Here is a 27,467-nt window from a genome sequence, read left to right on the forward strand (position 1 = left end):
TGTAATTAAGCCACTATCTTGGAAGAACCACTAAACTATTAGAAAATAGTGTCTTGTTTTAAATAGTGTCTTGTATAGGGTGGGACCTTATTAATTACTAACTACAAGAACAAAGGGAATAACCTAACAGAAGAGTCAATACTAACTGTTACGTGTTAGCACTGACCAGGGCTTTCCACACATACCTGTGTACACACGAGGCAGAGGGAATAGCATATACCTTGGTTTAGAGCTGTGTTGTTCAATACCGTAGATACCAGCCAAAGGTAACTATTTAAATTTAAACTAATTGAAGTAATTTTAGTTTCTGAGTCACACTAGCCACATTTTTATGTGCTCAGTGTAGCTAGCAGTTAACATATTGGATAATGTGGATAAAGAATGTTTCTTTCTGTCATCATAGAGCATTCTATTGGACACTGCTGGTTAAGATGCAAGGATTTAGGGCTTATTTAAAGAATAGGAAAAGTTCAGTATGGCTGGAGCACAGAGTTGGAGGGAAATTGGGGCATGTGAAAGATGGTGGATAGATAGTCAGGGTCCATATTATGAAGGGTCTTGTATACCATGCTCATAAATTTGAACTTATCATAAAGGTTTGCACAGTAAGAAGCTACCAAAGGATTTTAAGTAGAGGTACAATGTGGTGAGATTTATATCTTGGAAAGATCACTCTGGCTGCACCTAAGTGTTTGGAATGGTCAGCTATGTAAATGATGGAAGTATTCTGTGATATTGGAAACCCAGAAGATAGAGCAAGTTTGGAGTGAGGAAAGAAAGTGTTGAGTTCCGTTTTGGACCTGTTGAGTTTGATAGTTGGGTGTCCATTAAGCCATTAGATACATGGGTGTGGTACTCAGGAGAGATACCTAGGTTGGAGATATAGATTTGGGAGTTATCAATTGATAGATGATTTTGGAAGCCATTGAGGGGAAGTTGTGTGATATGTGAGGAGAAGGCCAAGGAGGAATCTTTGTACTAAGTTAACATTGAAGGGAGTGGGAGAATTGAACCTCACTTAGAAGACCAAGAAGAGAGAATGAAGTTAGGGGAAACGCTTGAAGTTCATTATACAAACAGAGCTTTTGCATTGTGCTTAAGATTTAGGAAAAGGGTCAGACCCACTTCCTACTTCTGTAGGAGGAAGATGGCAGATAAAGTTGTTTATTGTGGTTTGCTGAGGCAGTATGGCATAATGCTTAAGCACACCCACTCTGGAGCTACTCTGCCTGGGTATGAAAACTTGTTACAGAGTTAATAAGTGGCACTTGGGCAGGTTACTTTACCACTCTATGCGCTTGGTTTCCTTATCTGAAAAAGGGAGATGAGGATGATAATAGTACTTGCACTCACTGAAATATTGTGAGGACTTAAAGATTTAACATATGTAAACAGTTAACGGTGCCTGATACATAATAAGCCCAATTATTATTAATACTATTTTAACACCATTAAGATCAATTGAGCTTTTTAAAAGTTTTGTTTTTAATATAATGTACTTTCTCAACTTAAAAGTTTAGAATCATTGTTAATTTTCACATTAACCATTGCTTTATGTTTTTAATTTTCAAATTATTGTTAAATTTGACAATGTTTTTCTGAATTATATTTCACAAGTACTTGAAACTACAAAATCCTATAGTATCTTTAATGTGTACTACATAAAAATAAATGAAGTTAATAAGCACTAGGCCAATTCTTCTGTGTGGTTATCAAGGATTTGGGAATAATGGTTATAGATAGTATAAATGAAAAAATATATATTTGTTTTAAACTTTTTGCTTAACCATCAGTCTTGCTGATAGGCATTCTGTTGCTTTAAAGTTGTCTATTCTTAGAGAAGGAGTACATTTTTCCTAAAAGAAGAGGGACTTATATAGGTTTTGCTTTAACAGAAATTGAAGGAAGAGAGGGTTTCAGGAAGGAGTTAAGTGGTCAGCAGTGCCAGCTGCCGGTGAGTAGCCCAGTAAACTAAAGTCAGAGGTAGTGTTTCTTGGATTTACTGATAAGGTTGGTGATCGTGGTGGTAACAGCAGTGTTAGGGAAAATCAGATTGCAGAGGATTGACAGGTGGGAGAGAAGTGAGTAAAGGAAGAGCACTTCTCCAAAGAACTTTGGCTTTCAGGGGGAGGAGATATGGGCTATTATGTATTTGAGGATGTATGTTTGAGAATGTGAGGGAGCAATATACATAGTTGTCTGTGACTAAGTAATTGCACTTTTCATTAGATTTAATCAAATTCTGTCAAAAATTTCTTCTTGAGATATGTTTGTCATTATTGAAAAGGTCACTGTAATATTGGCCCAGAATAATGTGAGCAGTCAGATAACAAAAGGAATACAAATGGCTACTGCAGACATCCTTTCTACTTTATTTTATGAAGAGGGTAGTTTTTGTTATATTTTTATTTGGCAGACAAAAAAGTGGGCCACCCTGGGTCATTACCCAGAATTTTTGTTGAAATTTTACCTAGGTCTTTATATCCAGAAGTCTGGAACACTTCTGAATATTTGAGCTCATAGCCTTCAGGGGCAGTGAGAATTTTACAAACACTTTTTATGTACTTTAATAAAATAAAAACAGATGCCTTATATTTAACATTACATGTTGTAGAAATGCTAGGGTTAATTAAAAGTAAATAAAGTTAAAAATTCATAGTTCTTGTAGTTTCTGCCTATCTGTCAATATCAACAAGTATAAAATAACAGATTGGTTTTCCCAAGGTGATTGGATGCTTGCACATTTCTTTAAAGAGAAAATGTGGTTAAGTTCCTGGAAGTCAGAGATAGTTTTTCTTTACACACACACACACACACACACACACACACACACACACACACACACACAGCCATCTTTCCTGGAATCTTGTACAATACTTAGCAAATGATTTTGGATAATAGTGACCACAACTGATTTTTTTCCCCTTCTTTTCTTTAGCATTCTTAGTATTTTAAAACTTTTCATTAATGTGGTAAAAATTATAAAAATTTTCAGTATAATCTGGTCAATATCATATGTTCTATATTTCAAAAATTTAAAACCATATGTGGAAATAAATCTTTTGAAAATGACAATAGTTGTTCAACAGATGGCAAAATTTAAATAATCATGTAAACTTCAGTGATTTGCATTTTTAGATTTTTTTTCCTGTCAAGTAGGACATTGTAGGACCTTTTCTCTGTTTCTAGGCCTACATTACCTTCATCAGGAAACTTGACAGGGCCATGTGACTTTTTAATTATGATAAAAAAACATACGTAACATAAAAATTTACCATCTTAACCATTTTTAAGTGTACGGTTCATTAGTGTTAAGTATATTCACATAGTTGTCCAACAGATCCCCAGAACGTTTTCATCTTGTAACAGTGCCAAGTGACTTCTTAAAAACTGAATTTTTTACTGAGATTTTGAAGTGCTTCAGGGACAAAGCTGATCTAAGGTAGAGATTGCATATTGGTTTCCTCAATTCCCTGTACAAAAGGCTGATCCAAACTCATCAGATGGAAAACTTGCCTTCTGTGGCCTTGGAAAGTTTTTTTTTTTTTTTTTAAGGATTTAGAAATTAATCTGGCTTTGAGTTGGCATATCTTATTAACATAGATGTAGAAAACTTATATTATTCTACTATAATTTATGAATTTCTTGGAGGAAAATCTAATACTAATACTCAAACTTGATGCACACACTGATTCTTTGGCATGTCTGTATTTATGCCCATCTGTTACTGTGGCACCATGCCTATTATTACAGTGGCATGCCAGTAGCAGTGAGGCATGTGAGCCAACAAAGATGAATTGTTTGGATGGAATACACTATTCTGTAATACTAATTAATTTTGAGCTGATGAATCTACATGAGATAATGTTAACCAAATATAGTCAAAGTAATGTCAGTGAAAATAAAATTTATTTTGACTTATACAGAAGTGTATCACAGCTGTTTTAAACTACTACTGAGAATAGTTAGAATTAGTGTTTATTATGGTTCCAGTGATCAGTTGTCTTTTCATAAAAATTTTGAATTTAAGAGAAAAAAGAATGCAGCAGTTTTCTTGTGGTCAATTATAGATTAGGGAGGAAGTATTGTAGCGTCTTAGGCTACGGATTTTATACTAATATTATTTTACAGTTTTTGAAATGTTTTTTTTTGAATTTTTATTTTTTATACAGCAGGTTATTATTAGTTATCTATTTTATACATATTAGTGTATACATGTCAATCCCAATCTCCCAATTCATCCTACCACCACCACCACCCTCGCCACTTTTCCCTCTTGGTGTCCATATGTTTGCTCTCTACATCTGTGTCTCTATTTCTGCAGATGCCCTGCAAACTGGTTCATCTGTACCATTTTTCTAGGTTCCACATATATGTGTTACCATATGATATTTGTTTTTCTCTTTCTGACTTACTTCACTCTGTATGACAGTCTCTAGGTCCATCCACGTCTCTACAAATGACCCAGTTTTGTTCCTTTTTATGGCTGAGTAATATTCCATTGTATATATGTACCACATCTTCTTTATCCATTCGTCTGTCGATGGGCATTTAGGTTGCTTCCATGACCTGACTATTGTAAATAGTGCTGCAGTGAACACTGGGGTGCATGTATCTTTTTGAATTATGGTTTTCTCTGGGTATATGCCCAGGAGTGGGATTGCTGGGTTGTGTGGTAGTTCTATTTGTAGTTTTTTAAGGAACCTCTATACTGTTCTCCATAGTGGCTGTATCAATTTACATTCCCACCAACAGTGCAAGAGGGTTCCCTTTTCTCCACACCCTCTCCCGCATTTGTTGTTTGTAGATTTTCTGATGATGCCCATTCTAACTGGTGTGAGGTGATACCTCACTGTAGTTCTGATTTGCATTTCTCTAATAATTAGTGATGTTGAGCAGCTTTTCATGTGCTTTTTGGTCATCTGTATGTCTTCTTTAGAGAAATGTCTATTTAGGTCTTCTGCCCATTTTTTTATTGGGTTGTTTGTTTTTTAATACTGAACTGCATGAGCTGTTTATATATTTTGGAGATTAATCCTTTGTCCATTGACTCATTTGCAAAAATTTTCTCTCATTCTGAGGGTTGTCTTTTCGTCTTGTTTGTAGTTTCCTTTGCTTTGCAAAAGCTTTTAAGTTTCATTAGGTGCCATTTGTTTATTTTTGTTTTTATTTCCATTACTCTAGGAGGTGGATCAAAAAAGATCTTGCTGTGATTTATGTCAAAGGGTTTTCTTCCTATGTTTTCCTCTAAGAGTTTTATAGTGTCTGGTCTTACATTTAGGTCTCTAATCCATTTTGAGTTTATTTTTGTGTATGGTGTTAGGGAGTGTCTAATTTCATTCTTTTACATGTAACTGCCCAGTTTCCCCAGCACCACTTATTGAAGAGACTGTCTTTTTTCCACTGTATACCCTGCCTCCTTTGTCATAGATTAGTTGACCATAGGTGCATGGGTTTATCTCTGGGCTTTCTATCCTGTTCCATTGATCTGTCTTTCTGTTTTTGTGCCAGTACCATATTGTCTTGATTACTGTAGCTTTATAGTATAGTCTGAAGTCAGGGAGTCTGATTCCTCCAGCTCCATTTTTTTCCCTCAAGAATGCTTTGGCTATTCGGGGTCTTTTGTGTCTCCATACAAATTTTAAGATTTTTTTGTTCTAGTTCTGTAAAAAATGCCACTGGTAATTTGAAAGGGATTGCATTGAATCTGTAGATTGCTTTGGGTAGTATAGTCATTTTCACAATATTGATTCTTCCAATCCAAGAACATGGTATATCTCTCCATCTGTTTGTATTATCTTTAATTTCTTTCATCAGTGTCTTATAGTTTTCTGCATACAGGTCTTTTGTCTCCTTAGGTAGGTTTATTCCTAGGTATTTTATTCTCTCTGTTGCAATGGTAAATGGGAGTGTTTCCATAATTTCTCTTTCAGAGTTTTCATCGTTAGCGTATAGGAATGCAAGAGATTTCTGTGCATTAATTTTGTATCCTGCAACTTTACCAAATTCATTGATTAGCTCTAGTAGTTTTCTGGTGGCATCTTTAGGATTCTCTATGTAAGGTATCATGTCATCTGTAAACAGTGACAGTTTTACTTCTTCTTTTCCAATTTGTATTCCTTTTATTTCTTTTTCTTCTCTGATTGCTGTGGCTAGGACTTCCAAAACTCTGTTGAATAATAGTGGTGAGAGTGGACATCCTTGTCTTGTTCCTGATCTTAGAGGAAATGCTTTCAGTTTTTCACCATTGAGAATGATGTTTGCTGTGGGTTTGTTGTATATGGCCTTTATTATGTTGAGGTAGGTTCCCTCTAGGCCCACTTTCTGGAGAGTTTTTATCATAAATGGGTGTTGAATTTTGTCAAAAGCTTTTTCTGCCTCTATTGAGATGATCATATGGTTTTTTTTTTTTTTTTTTTTTTTAAATTTTATTTATTTATTTATTTTTATTTATGGCTGTGTTGGGTCTTCACTTCTGTGTGAGGGCCTTCTCTAGCCACAGCAAGTGGGGGCCACTCCTCATCGCGGTGCGCGGGCCTCTCACCATCGCGGCCTCTCTTGTTGCGGAGCACAGGCTCCAGACGCGCAGGCTCAGTAATTGTGGCTCACGGGCCCAGTTGCTCCGCGGCATGTGGGATCTTCCCAGACCAGGGCTCGAACCTGTGTCCCCTGCATTGACAGGCAGATTCTCAACCACTGCGCCACCAGGGAAGCCCGATCATATGGTTTTTATTCTTCAATTTGTTAATATGGTGTATCACATTGATTGATTTGCGTATATTGAAGAATCCTTGCATCCCTGGGATAAATCCCACTTGATCATGGTGTATGATCCTTTTAATGTGTTGTTGGATTCTGATTGCTAGTATTTTCTTGAGGATTTTTGCATCTATATTCATCAGTGATACTGGTCTGTAATTTTCTTTTTTTTGTAGTGTCTTTGTCTGGTTTGGGTATCAGGGTGATGGTGGCCTCATAGAATGAGTTTGGGAGTATTCCTTCCTCTGCAATTTTTTGGAAGAGTTTGAGAAGGGTGGGTGTTAGCTCTTCTCTAAATGTTTGATATAATTCACCTGTGAAGCCATCTGGTCCTAGACTTTTGTTTTTTGGAAGTTGAAATATTTTCTTAATATACTCAACTTTAGAAGTTCATAGCAATATGATAAATGAGAAGAATGTTGGTTTCAAAACAAGACTCAAGTTTAATTCCTTGTTCTGCTCTTCCCTAATTCTGTGGTGGTATACTTGAAAATTGTGTTTAGAAAGCAATACCACTATCAGGTGGTTAAATAAGTTAATTATATGTCATAAATGTAAGGCATGTTAGTGGCTAGTTAGTAATAGAGAAAGTGTTTAAATCCCCCATTCCTACACCCCCCATGATAACCACAATGAAAAAGTTCTTGTGTATCCTTCTAGAAAATTTTTTTTAAACTAAATGATAATACATATCCTATCCTCTATGTATTTTGCTTTTCCTTTAACATATCTTGGAGGCCTGTCCGTATCAGCATATGAAACTATTTCAGGCTTTTTAACTACCGTGTAATATTTCCCAGTATTACTTTTATTTAGTTAGTTCTCTTTTTGATGAGTATTTGATTGATTAATTTCACTTGTTATTGAGTGTAAGAAATACTGCAACATAAATTTTCGCATATTTGTATGAATTTATTTGTAGGAAAAATTCCTACAGATAGAATTGTTGGTCAAAGTTTATTGCATTTTTAATTAGGATAGATCTTATTAAATTACCTTAGAGATAGGTAAGGTAATTTAGTGGAGGTTTTCTCCCTCCACTAACAGTAAAGTCTGTTTTCCTTACACCTTTGCCAATATTGGGTACCATCAAATTTCATAATATTTGCCAGTCTTATAGGTGCAAGATGTTATTACACGGAGTCTTTATAATTGTCAGTGCATTAAGTCTTCCCCCTCATATTTATTGGTTTATTCTTTCAGTGAAATACTTTCAAATGTCCTTTGTCCATTTCCCTATTGGATCAGCTCTTACTGATTAGTTAAGGGCCCTGTGTATTTTAAGGAAATTAGCCCTCCTATGAGATGAATCCCAAATTCATTTTACCTGTTTTTTGACTTAGTTTATAGCAGTTATTTTTAGTGCAAAATTTAAAAATTTTCTGTGTTTATATTTATCAATTTTTAATGGCTTTTGAGACTCCCGCAATCTTTTAATATTTTACCGAAAGTGGCATCTTTGGTTTATGGTGATCTTAAACAGTGAAAAAGAACATTTGCCTGTTCAAACCAGTATTTTGTCTCAGCATCTATAAATCAAGTAGCTGAGTGGCTCTGTGACATTTCCTTTAAAACTTTAAGGATGAGTAGTCACATTCTAGAAGGTATTCCTTATATCCTAAGCAAAAGTAATATTTACTTCCTGTTGGCTGCCAACAGGATAAGTAGCTGAGGGTTTTGGTAAAGGGTTTGACAAATATGGAGATTTCTTGTGATATATGTATAGCATTATGGTTTTTAGAACATGCACAGATGGTATGCATACATGGAAGATGTATGCCTAGTTTTTAATCTTTATTGGGGCCCGTGACCAATGAGAATCCAGTGAAACCGTAAGAGTTTTTGTGTATCCCTCTAAGGAACACGATTAGCATATAGCCTATGTTCATTTATTCTGTCAACTAATATTTATTGTGTGTTTAGTGTACTTGAGAAAATAACCATAGTCTACATTTATAGACACTTTGTAGACCTTCTTTTGGGTCTTTATATATCCATGTTTATTCCTGCCATAGTATCTTTGCAAAATTCCTGTGATTGACTCCTTGTCATTTGAGATCTCAGCTTAATTGATCACCTTTACCCATAGAAGTGTTTTGTGATTGCCCAGAATTACTTTATTGTGTTACCCTATTTTAATTATTTGAATAGTACTTATTTTGTCTTTCTATCTTTATGTTTTCCTTCCCTTTCCCTCTCTCTTCCCTCCTTGCCTCCCTGTTCCTTCCTTCTTCACCCGTTTCTATCATTCCCCGTCGCCTCTGTCCCACCCCACTGCATTCTCACTTAGAATGTAAGTCCCAGTACTTAGAACAGTTCATGGAACCTAGTAGATACTGAATAAATGAATGTGCTAGGCCCAGTGATAAGTGCTTTACAGTGATCTCATTAAGTCTTCATAACAACCTATTTGAAAGATACCATCCTTTAGTTTTGCTGATTTTTGTCTATTTTAGTTTGCTTTCTATTGTATTGAATTCTCCTCTTATCCTTTATTTATTTACTTGTTCTTTGAGTTTAATTTGCTGTTCTTTTTCTAGTTTCCTGAAATGGAAGCTTAGAATATTGATTTTCAATTTTTCTTCTTTTATATTGCATTTAGAAATATAAATTTACTTTAAGTACTGCTTTTGCCATATCTCATGAGTTGTGAAATGTTGCAGTTTTATTAGTCAGTTCAAAATATTTTCTAATTTCCCTGATGATTTCTTCTTTGGCCCGTAGGTCACTTGAAGTGTGTTGCTTATCTTTCCAGACATCTGAGCATTTTCTAGTTAGTTTTCTGTTATTGATTTTTAGTTAGATTCCACATACCTTATATGATTTTAGACCTTTGAAATTTAAGATCTTATCCAGCGTATAGTCTATTTTGGTAAATGTTCTGTGTGCACTCAAAAAGAATGTTTATTCTGCAGTTGTTGGATATAGTTCTGTGCGTGTCAGGTTAAGTTGGTTATTTGTGTTTGGATTTTCTACATCGTTATTGAATTTTTCACCTGCTTGTTCTGTCTAAGTGAGGTGTGTTAAAATTGCCAATCATGATTGTGGATACATGTTTTTCTTCTATTAGTTCTATCAGGTTTTGCTTCATAGATGGAAGCTATAAATTTAGAATACATACAAATTGCATACAAATTTTGAATTATTTTATCTTCCTTTTGAAATCATATCCTTTTATGTCCTGGCAGCAGATCCTCAGCAATTATTGGTCTGAAAACCACTTTTTTTCACCTTCAGTTTTGAAGGATATTTTCAGTGGTATAGAATTGTATGTTGGCCTTTTTTTCTTTCAGCTTTTAAAAGATGTAATTTCATTGTCTTCTGGCCTCTATAAAGTCTGTTGAAAAGTTGACTTTCAGTATTATTGTTGGTCCTTTTAAAACAGGGATTAGCAAACTATGGTCTGCCCATTTGTATAAATAAAGTTTTATTGGGACACAGCCATGCCCATTTATTTATGTATTGTACATAGCTGATTTTACTCTGCAATCATCAGAGACGGTATGGCCTCTTGTAATGCCTAAAATATTTACTATCTGGCCCTTTACTGAAAAGGTTTGTTGACCCTTTCCTTAAGGAAATGTCTTTTTTTCTTACATGCTTTTAAGATTTTTCTCATTGTCTTTTGATTTTCAGCAGTTTGGCTATGCTAGGCCTCGTGTAGTTTTCTTTATGTTTTTCCTGTTTTCTTAAGATTTTAAAATATGTGGGTTTACATCTTTCATCAGTTTGGAAAAACTCTTAGCTGTTAATTTTTTTTTAATATAAATTTATTTATTTATTTATTTTTGGCTGCGTTGGCTCTTCGTTGCTGTGCACAGGCTTTCTCTAGTTGCAGTGAGCGGGCGCTACTCTTCATTGCGGTCATGGGCTTCTCATTGCGGTGGCTTCTCTTGTTGAGCGCAGGCTCTAGGTGCGTGGGCTTCAGTAGTTGTGGCACGTGGGCTCAGTAATTGTGACTTGTGGGCTCTAGAGCACACGCTCAGTAGTTGTGGTGCACGGGCTTAGTTGCTTTGTGGCATGTGGAATCATCCTGGACCAGGGCTCGAACCCGTGTCCCCTGCATTGGCAGGTGGATTCTTAACTACTGTGCCACCAGGGAAGCCCTTAACCATTAACTTTTGAAATGTTGCTTTTGTCCCATTCTTTCTCTCTCCCTTCTCTTTTTAGTACTCTAATTAAAAGTATGTTAGATATTTTGACCATATTCTACGTGTCTCTGATGTGCTGTTTGGTGTTTTCCATTCTTTTATTTCTTGGTGCTTCAAATTGTATAATTTCTCTTGACCTGCCTTCACATTCAATAATCCTATCTTCTGCTGTTAAACCTATTTAGTGAGTTCTAATTTCATAAACTTTACTTTTCATTTCTGAATATTCATTTGATTATTTTGTATAGATTCTACTACTTTAATGACATTCTTTATCATTTTGTCTCTTTTGTCCATCTTTTCCTGTATTTTCCTGACCATATTAATTGTAGTTATTTTAAAGTCCCTATCTGATAACTGTAGTATCTGAATTACCCATGGATCTGTTTCTGTTCCTTTTGTTCTCTTTCTCTCCCTTCTCTCCTTCTTTCCTTTCTTCTTTCCTTCCTTCCTTTCTTCCTTCCTTCCTCCCTCCCTCCCTCCCTCCTTATCTCTCTCTTGTCATTTGTTCCTGTTTTTGTTCCTGTCTCTTAAGTTTTGATCAGATGCTAGATAATTAAGATAAGAACACTGACGAGTCTTTGGATGCTGTCTTCTTCCAAAGAGGGTTGTGTTTTTTTTTTCTGATAGGTAGATAGAGTTCTAGCAGATCACTTTGATCCTGTTTAAGCTCAGTTTTAGGCTTTTAAAGGTCTTGTCTATTTCAGTTTTTCTTATACTCCTAGGGAATATCCTTACTTTTCAGTTGTGGCCCTTCTGTGGTCTTAACTGAAAGGCCAGGGTATTTACCAGCGCCTCTCTACTTAGAAGACTTGATTTCCAACTTCTCTTCCCAGCAATGTGTGGTTGCTGAAATCTCTGCTCAGGTGTTTAATCTCCCAGCTGCTGTTGTTTTCTGCTGGATTTCCCAGAATCTTGCCCTGTGAAAATGTAGTCAACTACTTGAAGGGAGTTTGTACACAGAATTTTGTGTACCTTTTCACTGATTCCCTCCTCTGTAATTTTGCCCTTCAAGTTCCAGTGCCTTTGGTAGCCCCGAACTTTAACATTTGTGTCCTCAGTCTTTTAAAACTGTCATTTCTCCTTGGGTTCTATTCTCTCAGATAGCAGTTGGGGAAATGCAGTCAGGTAAAAAAGCTGATGTGAATAAAAAGTGCACTTTGTGTGCTTCTTTTCTTTCCAGGATCTTGGCCGCTTAAGTCCTGCCTGCATGGGTTGATCTCCAGTGCCTTGAGAAAATTACTTTATTTGTTTTTTCCAGCTTTTATAGTCATTTTCTGTGGCAGGCTTAGTATCTTACAAGCTACAGCACCATGGGCAGATCTGGAAGTCCTTACAGTGTATTCTAAACATAACAGCCAGAATGATTCTGTATGTGTATTAGATTATGACTCCTCTATTCAGAACCCTCCAATGGTTCCTGACTTCATTCAGAGTAAACACCAAAGCCTTTAGTATTATTTACCCTCCTTCATCGTCTCTGCCTAGAGTGCTCTTCCTCCCTGTTCCTCCCCTCCAGTATCTGAATGGCTGACTACCTCACTTGCAAATCTTTGTTCAGATGTCTCTTTATTTAGCCTATGCCGACCACCCTGTATAAAATTACCTCCTCCTTTCCCTTCTGCATTCTCTCTCCCTTTGCTTTATTTTTCCCTCATATCATCTCATGACTGTAAAATTTACTTTTTTATTATGTTTGTTTGTTTTTTTACTTACTAAATGAAAACTCTACAAGGGCAAGGATTTTTGCCATATTTTTTCTCATTTGTGTGTCACAAATGCAAATGAGAACCAAATGAGAATAGAGAATTACAGAATCCAAGGTAGGGAATTTAAAGATGGAAGAGTAGTGGTCAGTTATATCAAATAATCTAAACGTATTCATGAAACAGAGGAATGGATAAAGAAGATGTGGCACATATGTACAATGGAATGTTACTCAGCCATAAAAAGGAACGAAATTGGGTCATTTGTAGAGACATGGGTGGACCTAGAGACTGTCATACAGAGTGAAGTAAGTCAGAAAGAGAAAAACAAATATCATATATATATTTTTTTAAAATAAATTTATTTATTTATTATTTTTGCCTCCGTGGGGTCTTCGTTGCTGCGCGTGGGCTTTCTCTAGTTGCGGCGAGTGGGGGCTACTTTTCACTGTGGTGTGTGGGCTTCTCGTTGTGGTGGCTTCTCTTGTGGAGCACGGGCTCTAGGTGCGCGGGCTTCAGTAGTTGTGGCACATGGGCTCAGTAGTTGTGGCTTGCCACCTCTAGAGCACAGGCTCAGTAGTTGTGGCACATGGGCTTAGTTGCTCCGCAGCATGTAGGATCTTCCCAGACCAGGGCTCGAACCCGTGTCCCCTGCATTGGTAGGTGGATTCTTAACCACTGCGCCACCAGGGAAGTCCCCAAGTAGCATATATTAACGCATATATGTGAAATCTGAAAAAATTGGTATAGACAATCTTATTTACAAAGCAGAAATAGAGACACAGACATAGAAAACAAACCTATGGATACCAAGGGGGAAAGGGGGGTGGGTGGGATGAATTGGGAGCTTGGGATTGACATATATACACTATTGATACTATGTATAAAATAGATAAGTAATGAGAACCTACTGTATAACACAGGGAACTCTACTCGGCGCTCTGTGGTGAGCTAAATGGGAAGGAAATCCAAAAAAGAGGGGATATATGTATATGTATAGCTGATTCGCTTTGCTGTACAGTAGAAACTAACACAATGTTGTGAAGCAACTATACTCCAATAAAAATTTTTTTTTAAAAGTGAGAAAAAGCCAAAAAAAGTACTCATGAGATTTTTGCATTGGATTTTTAAATAAGGAAATTATTTGTCACTATTCCTTATCACTTTTCTTTATCCATCATTCCTGGATTTAAATTTCAGGTGTTGCTTTCTGTAGTTCACAAATTTTGGTGATTCTTTTGAGGGAGAAGGAATTAATTGTGTAGTGCAGTGCTCTCAAACTGGTGAAGGGCCTTTTTTTAAAATTTCCAATCCATTATGGATGGATACTTATGTAAAATACTATAAAAAATAAATTCCTAGAAAAATGAAATGGAAAAAAACATGCAAAATGCAAGCCCCAATTTTCTATTAGATTCAAAAATATAAAATTACACTGTTGAATTGCTCTAAGTGCTTGCTCTCAGTTTCTTTTTTTTTTTTAATTTATTAATTAATTTATTTATTTATGGCTGTGTTGGGTCTTTGTTTCTGTGCGAGGGCTTTCTCCAGTTGCGGCAGGCGGGGGCCACTCTTCATCGCGGTGCGCGGGCCTCTCACTATCGCGGCCTCTCTTGTTGCGGAGCACAGGCTCCAGAAGCGCAGGCTCAGTAATTGTGGCTCACGGGCCCAGTTGCTCCGTGGCATGTGGGATCTTCCCAGACCAGGGCTCGAACCCGTGTCCCCTGCATTGGCAGGCAGATTCTCAACCACTGCGCCACCAGGGAAGCCCTCAGTTTCTTTTTATATTTCCTTATGTATTAGTAACAAAAATTTGTGGATTGGTAATGGTTCTTGGACCAGTCTTTCTCAGATCATACTTGGAGAAGCACTGAGATAGTGTACAGTGCTACATAGTGTTAATATTCCCCTTAATTTACACTGCCTTTCAAAGGAGTAGAAGGTTTTAATGAGCTATGAATTACAGATATTTTTAAAAAGAGGTAATTTATACAATGTAAAAGCCCTGCAACTTCTTAAATTCTGAAAGGTAACTGGTAAAAATTTGCTTTTCGATTATAGTTGCTGTTTTATACTGGTACTGAAGTAAAAGTGACTTCTTGGTAATAGTAAGATTTCCTTTAACCTTCCAGTTACATATTTTTCTCTGGTCGTTGAAACTATAAAAAAAAAGGCATATTTTGATCATGAAAGGAAAAGTTATACCGCTTAACACCACAAGATGTCACTTATGTAAAAATAAAGTTGGTATTTTAATGCTCAAAGCTGGATAGCTACAGATAAATAGGTAAATGAAGAAGTAGGTAAATTAAAAAACCATACTTGAAACACATATTGGTTTTTGGTAAAGAGTTAATGAAAATATTACTAATTCAGTATTATTTTGAATCAACTCTTCTGATGTTTAGCAAAAAGAATTTCTCAATTTCTAAGATTAATGTAGTAATACATGTTAATAGGCCATATTTGAATCCATATAACGAAGGATATAGACCTAAAATGGCTCAATACAAGTGAACATATTTTGAGGGTAAACTAGGTGTGATGGTATTAACTTCCACCCAGTCTTTACTGTTTTGGTGACAAGCAGAGAGGAATTTGTGTAGAGATATGTAATTTATATCAGAATTTTCAGTAGGTGTTTATGACATATCTGAGAAGTTGAATATTACATCAGTTTGAAACAGTGCCTAGGATTTTCTTGTCTCTTTTCTCTGAACCTCAAAGTTATTAGCTCTCTACGCGAGTTAACACAAAAGATATTTGTATTGGTTTTGAAGACCATGTTTTTTGTTAAACATGAAGAGCAAAACCTTTGGCTTTAATATCGAATTCGTGTTTTCTTGTGTTTAGTTTGAGAGAGTGGGTCAGGACCTAAAGGTGGTTGGGAAGGGGACTGTGGCATCTCGAGCTTTAGAGGAACAAACCAAGTTTCCATTAGGCCATGAACACGATTGCACCTGGGGTTAGAGGTTGGAATGTCCTAAAAATTGACACTTCATTATTCTTCATTGCTCACTTCTCTCTCCAGATAACACTGGTGGAGAAGATTGGTGGAACACTCTTGGGGAAAAAAGGGATCAGACATGAGAAAATGAATTTTCTTTCTTTTTTTGACATGTATATGTGTGGTCACATTTTCTTTCTATTTACTTCTTATCTAATTACTTCAGCTTTTTTCACTTTCTTATTCCTCCAAAGTTTTTAAAAGTTTCATTTAGGTTTTTGTTTTTTCATTTGTAAAAGTCTACATGGTCAGTAAGTAAAATAGGAAAACAACAAAAATTAGAGGGGAAAGAACCTCATTTGTGGTTTCATTGATTTTTGTTCCTTTTCAGTTAATAGTGCAATGTGAAAGAACAAGTTTTAAGAAGGGATTCTGAATTCATTACAGAGAACAGTTATAGTATTTTATATTTGGTAGATGTATATCCTCGGATGTAGTTCTTATATGTTCCTATCTTACTATTTATATATTTTCTAGCTGTATTTTTAATTAGAGAAAAGTAGTTATTGTAATTATTTAATTATCTTTGTGTCCTGCTAGTGGTCACCATTGCATTTAATTTTATGAGCTACTTGGAAAGAAAGGGAAATTTTTTTCATAGTAAATCCCATTGCCTCTACTCTTTTTGGGAAAAATATACTTAGCTTCCATTTGTTTATTTATTTATTTTTTACTGCCATGACAGTTTGAAACATTTAACTTATATGTTAGTTTGCTAGTACTGCCATAACAAAATGCCACAGACTTGGTGGCCTAATTAACAGAAATATATTTTCCCTGGATTCTGGAGACTAGAAATCTAAGATCAAGGTTTTGGCAGATTTGGTTTCCTCTGAGGCTTCTCTCCCTGGCTTGCAGATAGCCACCTTCTTGCTGTGCCCTCACATGATCATCTTTTCGTCTTTGTGTATCTGTCCTAATCTGATCTTCTTGTAAAAAATCAGTCCTATTGGATTAGGGCCAATGCATGTTGACCTTATTTTAATTTAATGACCTTTTTAAAGACTCTATCTACAAATACATTCATATTCTGTGGTATTGGGGGTTAGGATTTTAACACTGGAATTTCAGAAGGGACACAACTCAGCCCATAATAACACAGGAGCAGTCATTCATTACTGGTTAGTGCTTACTTGCCTACATTAGGCCTAAATTTGTAAAATGTACAAAGTAAAGCTTTTTTGTCAAGGCTGTCTATTTGGAGTAGTCAAGGAAGCTCTTGTCACCTACTTTTAAGCTTAAGCTGAGATGAAAGGGCTTCTGATACTTTTGTGTGTGTGTGTGTGTGTGCGCGTGTGTGCGTGTGCTTGAACCATATTGCAGGAAGGAGCTATGTGGAGTAAATTTTTAAGTCTCTTTTCTGGAGACTTTGTTGTAGAAACTTAAAAATTGCTAATCATAAACTAATAAACAGTACAAGTAGTTACTGTTGGTAATACTACAGTCTTAGTTTCTTATCAATTTTCTTATAGTCATTTAAGAGAATTTTCCTTTGACGTCCTAAAATAAAATTCAGTGATTTAAATTCTTGAATAAGGGACTTCCCTGGTGGTGCAGTGGTTAAGAATCTGCCTGCCAATGCAGGGGACACGGGTTCAATCCCTGGTCCGGGAAGATCCCACATGCTGCGGAACAACTAAGCACGTGCACCACAACTACTGAGCCTGCGCTCTAGAGCCCACGAGCCACAACTACTGAGCTTGTGTGCCACAACTACTGAAGCCTGCACGCCTAGAGCCCATGCTCCGCAACAAGGGAAGCCACCGCCATGAGAAGCCCGTGCACCACAGCGAAGAGTAGCCCCCGCTCACCACAGCTAGAGAGAAAGCCCATGCACAGCAATGAAGACGCAATGCAGCCAAAAGTAAATAAATAAAATAAACCAAAACATTAAAAAAAAACCTGTAAAAATAAATAAATAAATAAATAAATTCTTGAGTTAAGCTTTAAACTTAAATGTGATACTCTAATTTCAGAGTATGAAAATGTGGCTTATCTCATCCTTAATAATGTATTTCTCAGAAATAGATATATGACTTTTAGTCTTGTTTTGGAGGATTAGTGTCTTATTCACACGTGAATAAAACACTGTGAAACTTTTTTTAAAAATTTTATTTATTTATTTATTTATTTATTTATTTATTTATTTATTTATTTATGACTGTGTTGGGTCTTCGTTTCTGTGCGAGGGCTTTCTCTAGTTGTGGCAAGCGGGGGCCACTCTTCATTGCGGTGCGTGGGCCTCTCATTATCGCGGCCTCTCTTGTTGTGGAGCACAGTCTCCAGACGCGCAGGCTCAGTAATTGTGGCTCTCGGGCCTAGCTGCTCTGCGGCATGTGGGATCTTCCCAGACCAGGGCTTGAACCCGTGTCCCCTGCATTGGCAGGCGGATTCTCAACCACTGCGCCACCAGGGAAGCCCCTGTGAAACTTTTTAATATCATTTTTATGGAGGTATAATTTGCATACGACAAATTACCCACCTAAAGATTATAATTAGATGAGTTTTGACAGATGTATACACCTGTAAAATCACCACCACAGTTAAGAAGATACAGAACATTTCCATCTTCTTATAGAATAAGAAATTTTTTAATGTCCCTTTCATGTCCACTTTTCCTTTTGCCTATGATACCACTGATCTTGGTTTTATCACTACAGATTAGTTTGCGTTTTCTAGAACTTTAAATGAATTAAATTATGCTCTTTTGTGTCTGGTGTCTTTCACTCACATAATGATTTTGAGAATTCATCCATCTTGTTGCATGTATCAGTGGTTATTTCTTTTTCATTGCTGGATTGTATTCCAGTGTATGGCTAAATCACATTATGCTGATCGACATTTAGATTGTTTCTAGTTTTTTAATATGTATAAAGCTGCTATGAATATTCATTTAAGTTATTATGTGGAAATATGTTTTTATTTCTCTGGGAAGTGGAATGACTGGATCACATAGTAGATTTATGTTAAAATTTGTAAGAAACTCCCAGTTTTCCAAAGTGGTTGTACTGTTTTACATTGCTACTGGCAGTGTGTGAGAGTTCTAGTTGTTCCATAGTCTTGGCAACATTTGTTATTGTCATTGTCTTTCATCTGTTCTCATGGGTGTGTAATGGTATCTCATTTAATTTGCATTTTCTGACATTAATGACCTTAAGTATCTTTTCATGTACTTAGTGGTATTCCTAATCTTACTGTGTGAAATATCTATTCAAATTTTTTGACCGTTTTTAAAAATTGGCTTCTCTTCTTATAAATGAGTTGTAATTGTCATATAACTTTTTTCTAATTAAACTTTTGATTTTGAGATAATTGTAGATTCATATGCAGGTATAAAAAATAATACAGAGAGATCCTGTGTACCCCTTACTCAGTTTCCTTCAATGATAAACTATAGTACAATATCACAACCAAGATGTTTACATTGACATACTTCACCAGTCTTGTTCAGATTTCTCCAGTTTTACTTGTACTTATTTGTGTGTGTGTGTTGGGGTGGTATTCTGTTCCCATTTAATCACATCTCTAGTTTCATGTAGCCACCCCAAAGGTAAAGATACAACAGTTTCATCACCATAGGGATCTCTTGTGTTGTATTTTTATATCCATGCTTCCTGCTTCTTGTCCTTACCCTCAGCAACCACTAATCTTTGTCCATTTCTATAATTTTGTTATTTCAAGAATGTTGTATAAATGGAGTAATACAGTATGTAACCTTTTAGGATTAATTTTTTTCACTCAGTATGCTTCTGTGGAGATTAATCAGAGTTGTTGAGATGTCAATAGCTTGTTTCATTTTACTGCTGAGTGGTATTCCATGCTGTGGGTGTACCACAGTTTGTTGAACCATCCACTGATTGAAGGGCATCTGGGTTGTTTCCAGAAGGGTTTTTTCCATTTTGGCTAGTAGGAATAAAGCTGCTATGAATACTTGAATACAGATATTTGCGTGACTATAACTTTAACATTTCCTGGGGATAAATGCACAAGAGTGCAATTACTGGCTTGTATGGTAATTGCAGGTTTAGTTCTGTAAGAAACTGCTAAACTGCCAGTGTGGCTATAACCTTTTACAATGCCCACTAGCAGTATGTGAGCAATCCAGTTCTTCCACATCCTCACTATCATTTGGTGTTGCCACCATTTTATTTAAGTGAGCCATTCTGATATGTGTGCAGTGATATCTTGCTGTGGTTTTAATTTGCTAATGGCTAATTAAGTTGAATATTTTTTCATGTGCTTTTTGCCATTTGTTTATCTCCTTCAGTGAATTGTTTGTTGATGTCAGTATTAGTTTACTAGGCCTGCCATAACAAAATACCACAGATTGAGTAGCATGATCAACAGACATTTATTTCTCACATTTGAATCTGGGACTCAAGATCAAGGTGTCGGCAGGTTTGCTTTCTTCTGAGGCCCCTCTCCTTGGCTTGCAGATGTCTGTCTTCTCTCTGTGTCCTCACATTGTCCTGTCCTGTAGAATCCAGCTTTCCTTTGTTTTGTCCCAACTCTTCCTTTTAGTCCAAACTGGTAGTGTCTCTGCTGGTATAATCCCATCTCCATTCCTGGTTTCAGCTGAGATGTCTGATTAAATCCACGAGGGGCATCCGTGATTTCGTTATCAAATGATTTTTCAGTGTTCTCTGGTGTTCTCTTCTGAAGACACTTGCTTGATTTTTGCAACATGGATAAGCTGAGATTTTTCCAAATCTTCAAGTTCTAGTTCCTTTTTTGCGTAACAATTCCTTCAATGTATCTTTCTTTCTCATTTTACTGTAAGCAGTAAGGAGAAACCAGGCTGTGACTTCCACACTTTGCTTAGAAATCTCCTCGGCTAAATATTCAAGTTCATCACTTTTAACTTCTATTTTCCACAAAACACTGGAACATAGTTGGGCCAAGTTCTTTTCACTTTATAATAAGGATTGCCTTTCCTCCAGTTTCCCGTAATATGTTCCTCATTTCCATCTGAGATCTCATCAGAATCACCTTTAACTCCATATATTTACCAATAGTCTCTTCAAGGCATGTTTTAAAAAAAAACAAACATGCACTTCAGAACTGTTCCAGCCTCTACCTGTTGCCCAGTTCCAAAGCCACTTCCACATTTTTAGGTATTTATTACATGAACACTTCACTTCTTGTTACCAGAATCTGTAATAGTTTGTTAAGGCTGCCATAACAAAATACCATAGACTGGATGGCTTAAATTTATTTCTCATAGTTTCTCACAGTTCTTCCAGGAGGCTGGAAGTCCAAGATCAAGGTGTTGGCAAGTTTGTTTTCTCATGAGGCCTCTCTCCTTGCCTTGCAGGTGACTGTCTTCTCACTGTGTTCTCACATGGCCTTTTTTCTGTGCATTTGCACCACTCTCTGTCTTAGGACACCAGTCCTTTTGGATTAGAATCCCATCCTTATGACCTCATTTAATGTTAGCTACCTCTTTTTAAAGGCCCTATTTCCACGTAACGTCACATTGAGGGTCAGGGCTTCAGCATGTGAACTTTGGGGGGGGGGCACCAATTCAGTCTGTAACAATGTCTTCTGCCCCTTTTCTGATTGAATTGGTTGTTTTTTTACTGTTGAGTTTTGGGAGTTCTTTTTATATTCTGGATACTAGTCTTTTGCATATATGTGGTTACAAACATTTTCTGCCAGTCTGTAATTTGTTTTTTTCTTCTTCTTAAGAGAGAATTCCCTGGAACAAGTTTTAAATTTTGATGAAATTAATTAATCAGTGTTCCCTTTTATGGACTGTGCTTTTGGTGTCAAGTCTAAGAACTCTTTGTCTAGCTATATAATAACTTTAAAAAATTCTGTTTTTCTGTGTTGAAGGAAAAATGATTAGATATTACAAATTATGAATTTTTTTTTTGCTGGGAGGGATTTTTTAATTGCTGGGGGGAACACTCACTTTGAAGAATAGGAGCAGGTCAGTTGTAAGCCAAAAAAAAATATTGGGAGGCAATTCTGTGTGGGTTTTTCTCCTTTTTGCAGCCCTTCTATATGAAGGCATTGATTGCTTTTGTTCTAAATTATATTTTAAGGATGTTTGTATAGCAAGCAGCTTTGGAAAGGAGAAAATGTCTACCACTTCAGCAAAGTTATCTTACTTGGTAACATCATCATCTGCTTGGTTATCCAAACTGGGAATGGGGGCATCCTTACTGAGTGCCCGTCTTATCCTTTACATTCAGTCACTGCATCCCACTGATTTCAACTTCCAAGAAGTTCCTGAATCTGTCCTACATTTTCATCCTTATCCCTAACTGCTCTGGTTCATTACTTCATCCTTTCATTTACATGTTAAAATTGCCTTAATTTAATTCTTTGAATTAAGGAGTATCGATGTGGGTTTCCCTACTGATTTATGTTTTTTTCTTTTTGCGAGCTAGGGAGAAAAAAGGATGTGTGAATGACACATAGCTTTTCTTCATTCCGTGCTCTTTCTTGACATCTTCTGAAGAAAGTTCTTACATTTTTTTTTTCCTGTTATGGGGAATTCTTTGCATTTCTATTTTGAATAACAGTTTATTTGGGGGAAGTCATATTAAGCAGAAATAACTGCTATTGGTTTTTTTTTCTTTTCTTTAAAGATGTGGACCATTTTTTTTAAAGTCTTTATTGAATTTGTTACAATATTGCTTCTGTTTTATGTTTTGGTTTTTTTGGTCCCGAGACATGTGGGATCTTAGCTTCCCCACCAGGGATGGAACCTGCACCCCCTGCATTGGAAGGCAAAGTCTTAACCACTAGACCGTCAGGGAAGTCCCGAAAGATCTTATTACATTTTGGCTTATGAAAATATTTTAGTGCTGATTCAAGAATTTTTATTATCTCTTTTTTTCTGATGATTATACAAGAGAAATTTTGGGATGAGAGAATCTGTATGCCTCTGATTGTTGATATTTTGCCCAGAATTGAGGTACAGTTTTATATTTTTGTTTTATTGACGGGCTTTGTGACAACATAGCACTTTGATATTATTTGGTAGGGTTAGATGAGAAATATATATTTAATTATAAATAACGAAGTAGTAATGTAACATTGTGCATCAGGTTATTTCTAATTCTTATATTATTAAAATTATATGTTTTAATACCTGTGTAATGTAAAAATCTAAATATGTAATTTTTTCTTTTCTTTTGTATAGGAATGAAGATCTAAAGCAAATGTTAGAGAGCAACAAAGATTCTGCTAAATTGGATGCTATGAAACGGATTGTTGGGGTAGGTAAAATAGTAGATCATTTCGACTTTTGGATAAATGACAAGTAGTGATATATTAAAAATATATGTTAAAGAATATGTTAAATACCAAATCTACCCTTTGTTATTAACTTAAAATTTCCTGTCTAAAACGTTTTGGAGGAAGTAATGAAGTGACAAAATTCAGAAACTTGAGTTCCTATTCTGTTTTTTCTGTTTTTTAATTTCCATATCTCTAATATTAAGGTATTTCTTCTGTCAGATAGAGAGTGCTAATCAGTTTGAAGACAAAATAAGATTATATACAACAATATTTTGACTTCCTACAAAGAGGGATACTAATGAGCTAAAGTATTTTTTTTTTTTGTCATTCTATGACCTAAAAATTGTGAGCATGCTTTCTTCTGATTTTCAAATTCCATTACTACCAATAGAAATGCTTTATTCAGTTTATCAGTGTGGAACTTCTAATGAATACTAGTAAATGTAAGAGCATTTCTCTAGTTTCAGTTGTAATGTAAAATTCAAACAATGGACTGATATTATGTAGAGGGTTCCATTGTCAGAGAACTAAATATAATGCAATTTCTGATTATATACAAAATCTTACGTAGTTTTGTAACTTGTGTTGGTCTCACTCTTTTTTTTTTTTTTGTATTTGATCGTTTACATTCACAGTGGAAAAAAACTGGCTTAATTCAGTGACTGTCTGATGCTAAAGAGTTCTGCTTGTCTCAGTGGAATTAAATTCGTAAAACCTGTCTTTCTTATTCTTATTATGCATTTTTCACCACCACTGCTGATTTTGTTTTCCAGAAATTTTTGTATAAGGTCAAAATGTAGTAAATTTGCATAATTGCACAAATAAACTCTACTGTAGTAGGGTGTAAACACAACTGAAACAGTATTGTTTTCCAGCAGACAATGCCACCATGTGAGAGTTTGAAATCTCCTTTCTAAAATCCAAATCCCATTTATGAAAGATGATTATGGGTATGAATATGTCCTGTTCAAAAGTTAGTTGTGAAAATCAAATAGATAAAAGTCAAGGACTAATTATATCTGTAGAACACCTATAAATTACTTGATTCTTGCATCAGATTTATGTCATTTGGTAATGAGGGCAAATGTTGAAGATTCTTTTGTAAATTTTTCATTTATTAATGTTATACCATATAAATAATAGCATTTATGGACAGGTAGTTCTTGCTTTGCATGACTTTGGTATTTGAATTTCAGTTACCACAGTTTAGTTAAATAACACCAGTCCCCTAGCAAGACGGTTCAAATTTCAGATATCGTGGTATATTAACTTAGTAATTGCATAATGTACAGACTTCGTCACTAACTTTTCAGTCCACAACTCACTATGTATATAACAAATGTGCATCATGATCAGTGACCAGTCATGTCACTTCTTTCAAAGTTATTTTTAGTGATTGGTCGCTGTGTATGTTATTCAGTTTGTGTACAGACTGCAAAGCATGCAGTAGTGGTCCCTACTTGTTTCCCAGTGAGAAGCCCACTTAACATTTTATAAAAATGGTTAATTAAAAGAGGGATTTGGTCAACAAAGATTAAAATGCAGCAAGGAAATGAAAATAACACTAGAAATGAAATTCAGATAGAGTGTAACTGGAGTTATAGAGAAATAGCTGATTGTGGGAATGGTGACACTGCCCCTTTTTGAGAGACTCTAAGTATGTAGCTCGAGGAACTTCAGTAAGGCAAACTTTTCAACATAAATTAGGAAAATAGTTGTGATGAAAAGGCCGAAGATATGCCAGAGGAAGTGATGCTGCCAAAAATCTTCACATTAGAGGAACTCCAGGAGATAATTCACAACATTGAAAGTACAAAGGATACAATGTTGGAAGCTGATCCAAACTTAGAAAGGAGTAATTTACCAAGGAATAGAAATGATGCTTGCTTGGTACTTTTCTTTCTTTTTTTAAAAATTTATTTATTTATTTTTGGCTGCGTTGGGTCTTTGTTGCTGCGCACAGGCTTTCTCTCTAGCTGTGGTGAGCGGGGGCTGCTCTTCGTGGTGGTGCACAGGCTTCTCATTGCGGTGGCTTCTCCTGTCGTGGAGCACAGGCTCTAGGCGCCTGAGCTTCAGTAATTATGGCACGCGGGCTCAGTAGTTGTGGCTCGCGGGCTCTGGTGCGCAGGCTGAGTAGTTGTGGCGCACGGGCTTAGCTGCTCCGCGGCGTGTGGGATCTTCCTGGACCAGGGCTCGGACCCGTGTCCCCTGCATCGGGAGGTGGATCTTAACCACCTTGCCACCAGGGAAGCCCACTTGCTTGGTACTTTAAATCAGTGGTCCCCAACCTCTTTGGCACCAAGGATCGGCTTCTTGGAGGACGGTTTTTCCACGGACAGAGGTAGGGTTGTGGGGGGTGGTGGTGATGGTTCAGGCGGTACAGCAATGGGGGGGGATGGTTGAGGCCAGGGGTCCTGTGGCCTGTTAGGAACTGGGCTGCCCAGCAGGAGGTGAGAGGCAGGCGAGCGAGCTAAGCTTCGGCTGCCCCTCCCCATTGCTCACGTTACCACGTGAACCATCTCTTCCCCCCCAACCCCATCCGTGGAAAAATTGTCTTCCATGAAACCGGTCCCTAGTGCCAAAAAGGTTGGGGACCACTGGTTCAGGCGGTAATTAATGTGAGCGATGGGGAGCAGCAAATGAAGCTTCACTTGCTCGCCTGCTGCTCACCTCCTGCTGTGCAGCCCGGTTCCTAACAGGCCGCAGACCAGTACCGGTTGGGGGCCCCTGCTTTAAAGGATGAGAATAAGGCGAGTCCATTCCAACTACTCTTGATAAGTTAATTCTCAATGTTTCTAATGTTAAGTTACAGTATATTAAATAAATATTTTATCGTTTTTCATTTTCCTATACATTTCTGACTGACAGTAATAAGAGAGTTTTAAATGTTTCTACAGAATTTTTAGAAGTCACAGATCCATTGTAAGTTTTACACTTGGTTATCAAGATTGCTTTGCATGGTTTCAGCTTGCGGTCCTGCAGGTTACAGTCCTGCACTGCCGTCCATTTAAAGCAGGCAGTGCTGTTCATTATTTCATTAAACTTTGGCTTTACATTCCATTAAGGTAAATTATTGCATTAAATCTGAGGATACTATTGAAATTACTAAATATGAAAATGAGGTATTTGGTAGTTTTTTCTATATTCCTCTTTCAAACTGATAAATAAAAATTGGTATTCTCATAATCTAGACTACTTGACTATTATAAATGTAACTTAAATGTAAATAGACATCATAAAGAAATGTAAGTATGTCGGGAGGTGGGGGTAGTGGTGGGGTGAATTGGGAGATTAGGATTGACATGCATACACTGATGTGTATAAAATGGATGACTAATAAGAAAAAAATAAACATTAAAAAAAAAAAAGAAATGTAAATATAGCCATACTAGTAGTTAGTCTAGTAGTTATAGACTGTCTCTTATTAGGAAGTTTGTATAAAGGTAAATTTGGAGTTTGATCTTTTAAGTGTAGGAAAATGGTTATTAATTAAAAGTTATTCTGTCACTTTACATAATGTCTTCAGGATCTAGCCATGTTGTCAAAAATGGCAGGATTTCTTCCTTTCTCATGGCTGAATAATATCCCATTTTACACACAACACACATACACATATATGTATATGTGTGTGTATAAGAAATATGTGAGATATATCTCACGTTACCAATTTACCACCAGCAGTGCACAGTGTTTCCCTTTTGTCCGCATCCTCACCAACACTTGTTATTTCTTGTCTTTTCGGAGATAGCCATTCTGACAGGTTTAAGGTGATAACCTCATTGTGGATTTGATGTGCTTTTCCCTGATAATTAGTGATGTTGAGCATCTTTTCATGTACCTGTTGGCACGTTAAACTTACATAATGTTCTATGTCAATTATATCTGCATAGATCTGGAAAAAATTATTTTATTATGGAAGTGGCACAAATATGTATTTGTAAATTTTCAAATAATATTGAGGTATAAAAAGTAAAAGTTTCATCTTCCAGATAAACTTTAGGATCAAATTGTCAAGTTCTGTTAAAAGTTGTTTTTGGATTTTGATTAGGGTAATGTGGAATTTGCGTATTTCCATCTCCCTTCCCTCCCTCTTTTCCTGTCTTTCAGTAGCATTATATTTATATTTTATAGTTTCTAATCATAGGGAATCTTAAGCATTCCTTGTTAGATTCATTCCTGTGTACTTTTAAATTTTGGTTGCCATTATGAATGGTTCCCTTCATTATATTTTCAAAATTAATTATTACTGGTGTATAGGAAAACAAATGACTTTTCTTTTCTTGCATTTGGCCTTCTCAGTGAACTCTCTTCTTAGATCTGGTAGTTTTTTGGTTTCTTTGCTTGGTTTTCTGGATACTTAATTACATTGTCCAGAAGTTATGACAGATTTATATTTTATTTTCAAATATTTTTATCTCTCATTTGTTTTTCTCCTCTCTTTGCATGGATAAAGCTCCACTATGATGTTGAATAGTAGTGGTGGTGGAAGACAACACTATCTTTTTTCTGATTTTATTGGAAATATTTGTAATGTTCTAGTCTTGGTTTTAATATATCCTGTAGAGTTCAAGTAGATATATTTCTGTGTATTTA

The 27,467-nt window shown here is 36.1% G+C and overlaps 1 protein-coding gene across 1 annotated transcript in view; it reads left to right on the plus strand.

Moving 5' to 3' along the window:
- The window catches only part of AP3B1 (adaptor related protein complex 3 subunit beta 1), a 271,201-nt gene that overhangs the window by 14,713 nt on the left and 229,021 nt on the right, over window positions 1–27,467 (plus strand). The window contains exon 2 of the mRNA XM_082457114.1: window positions 22,777–22,852. Coding sequence (XP_082313240.1) covers window positions 22,777–22,852 — 76 coding nt within the window. The remainder of the gene's footprint in view (window positions 1–22,776; window positions 22,853–27,467) is intronic.

Source organism: Balaenoptera physalus, assembly GCF_965194825.1.
Source record: "Balaenoptera physalus genome assembly, chromosome: 3".
Lineage (NCBI taxonomy): Eukaryota > Metazoa > Chordata > Mammalia > Artiodactyla > Balaenopteridae > Balaenoptera > Balaenoptera physalus.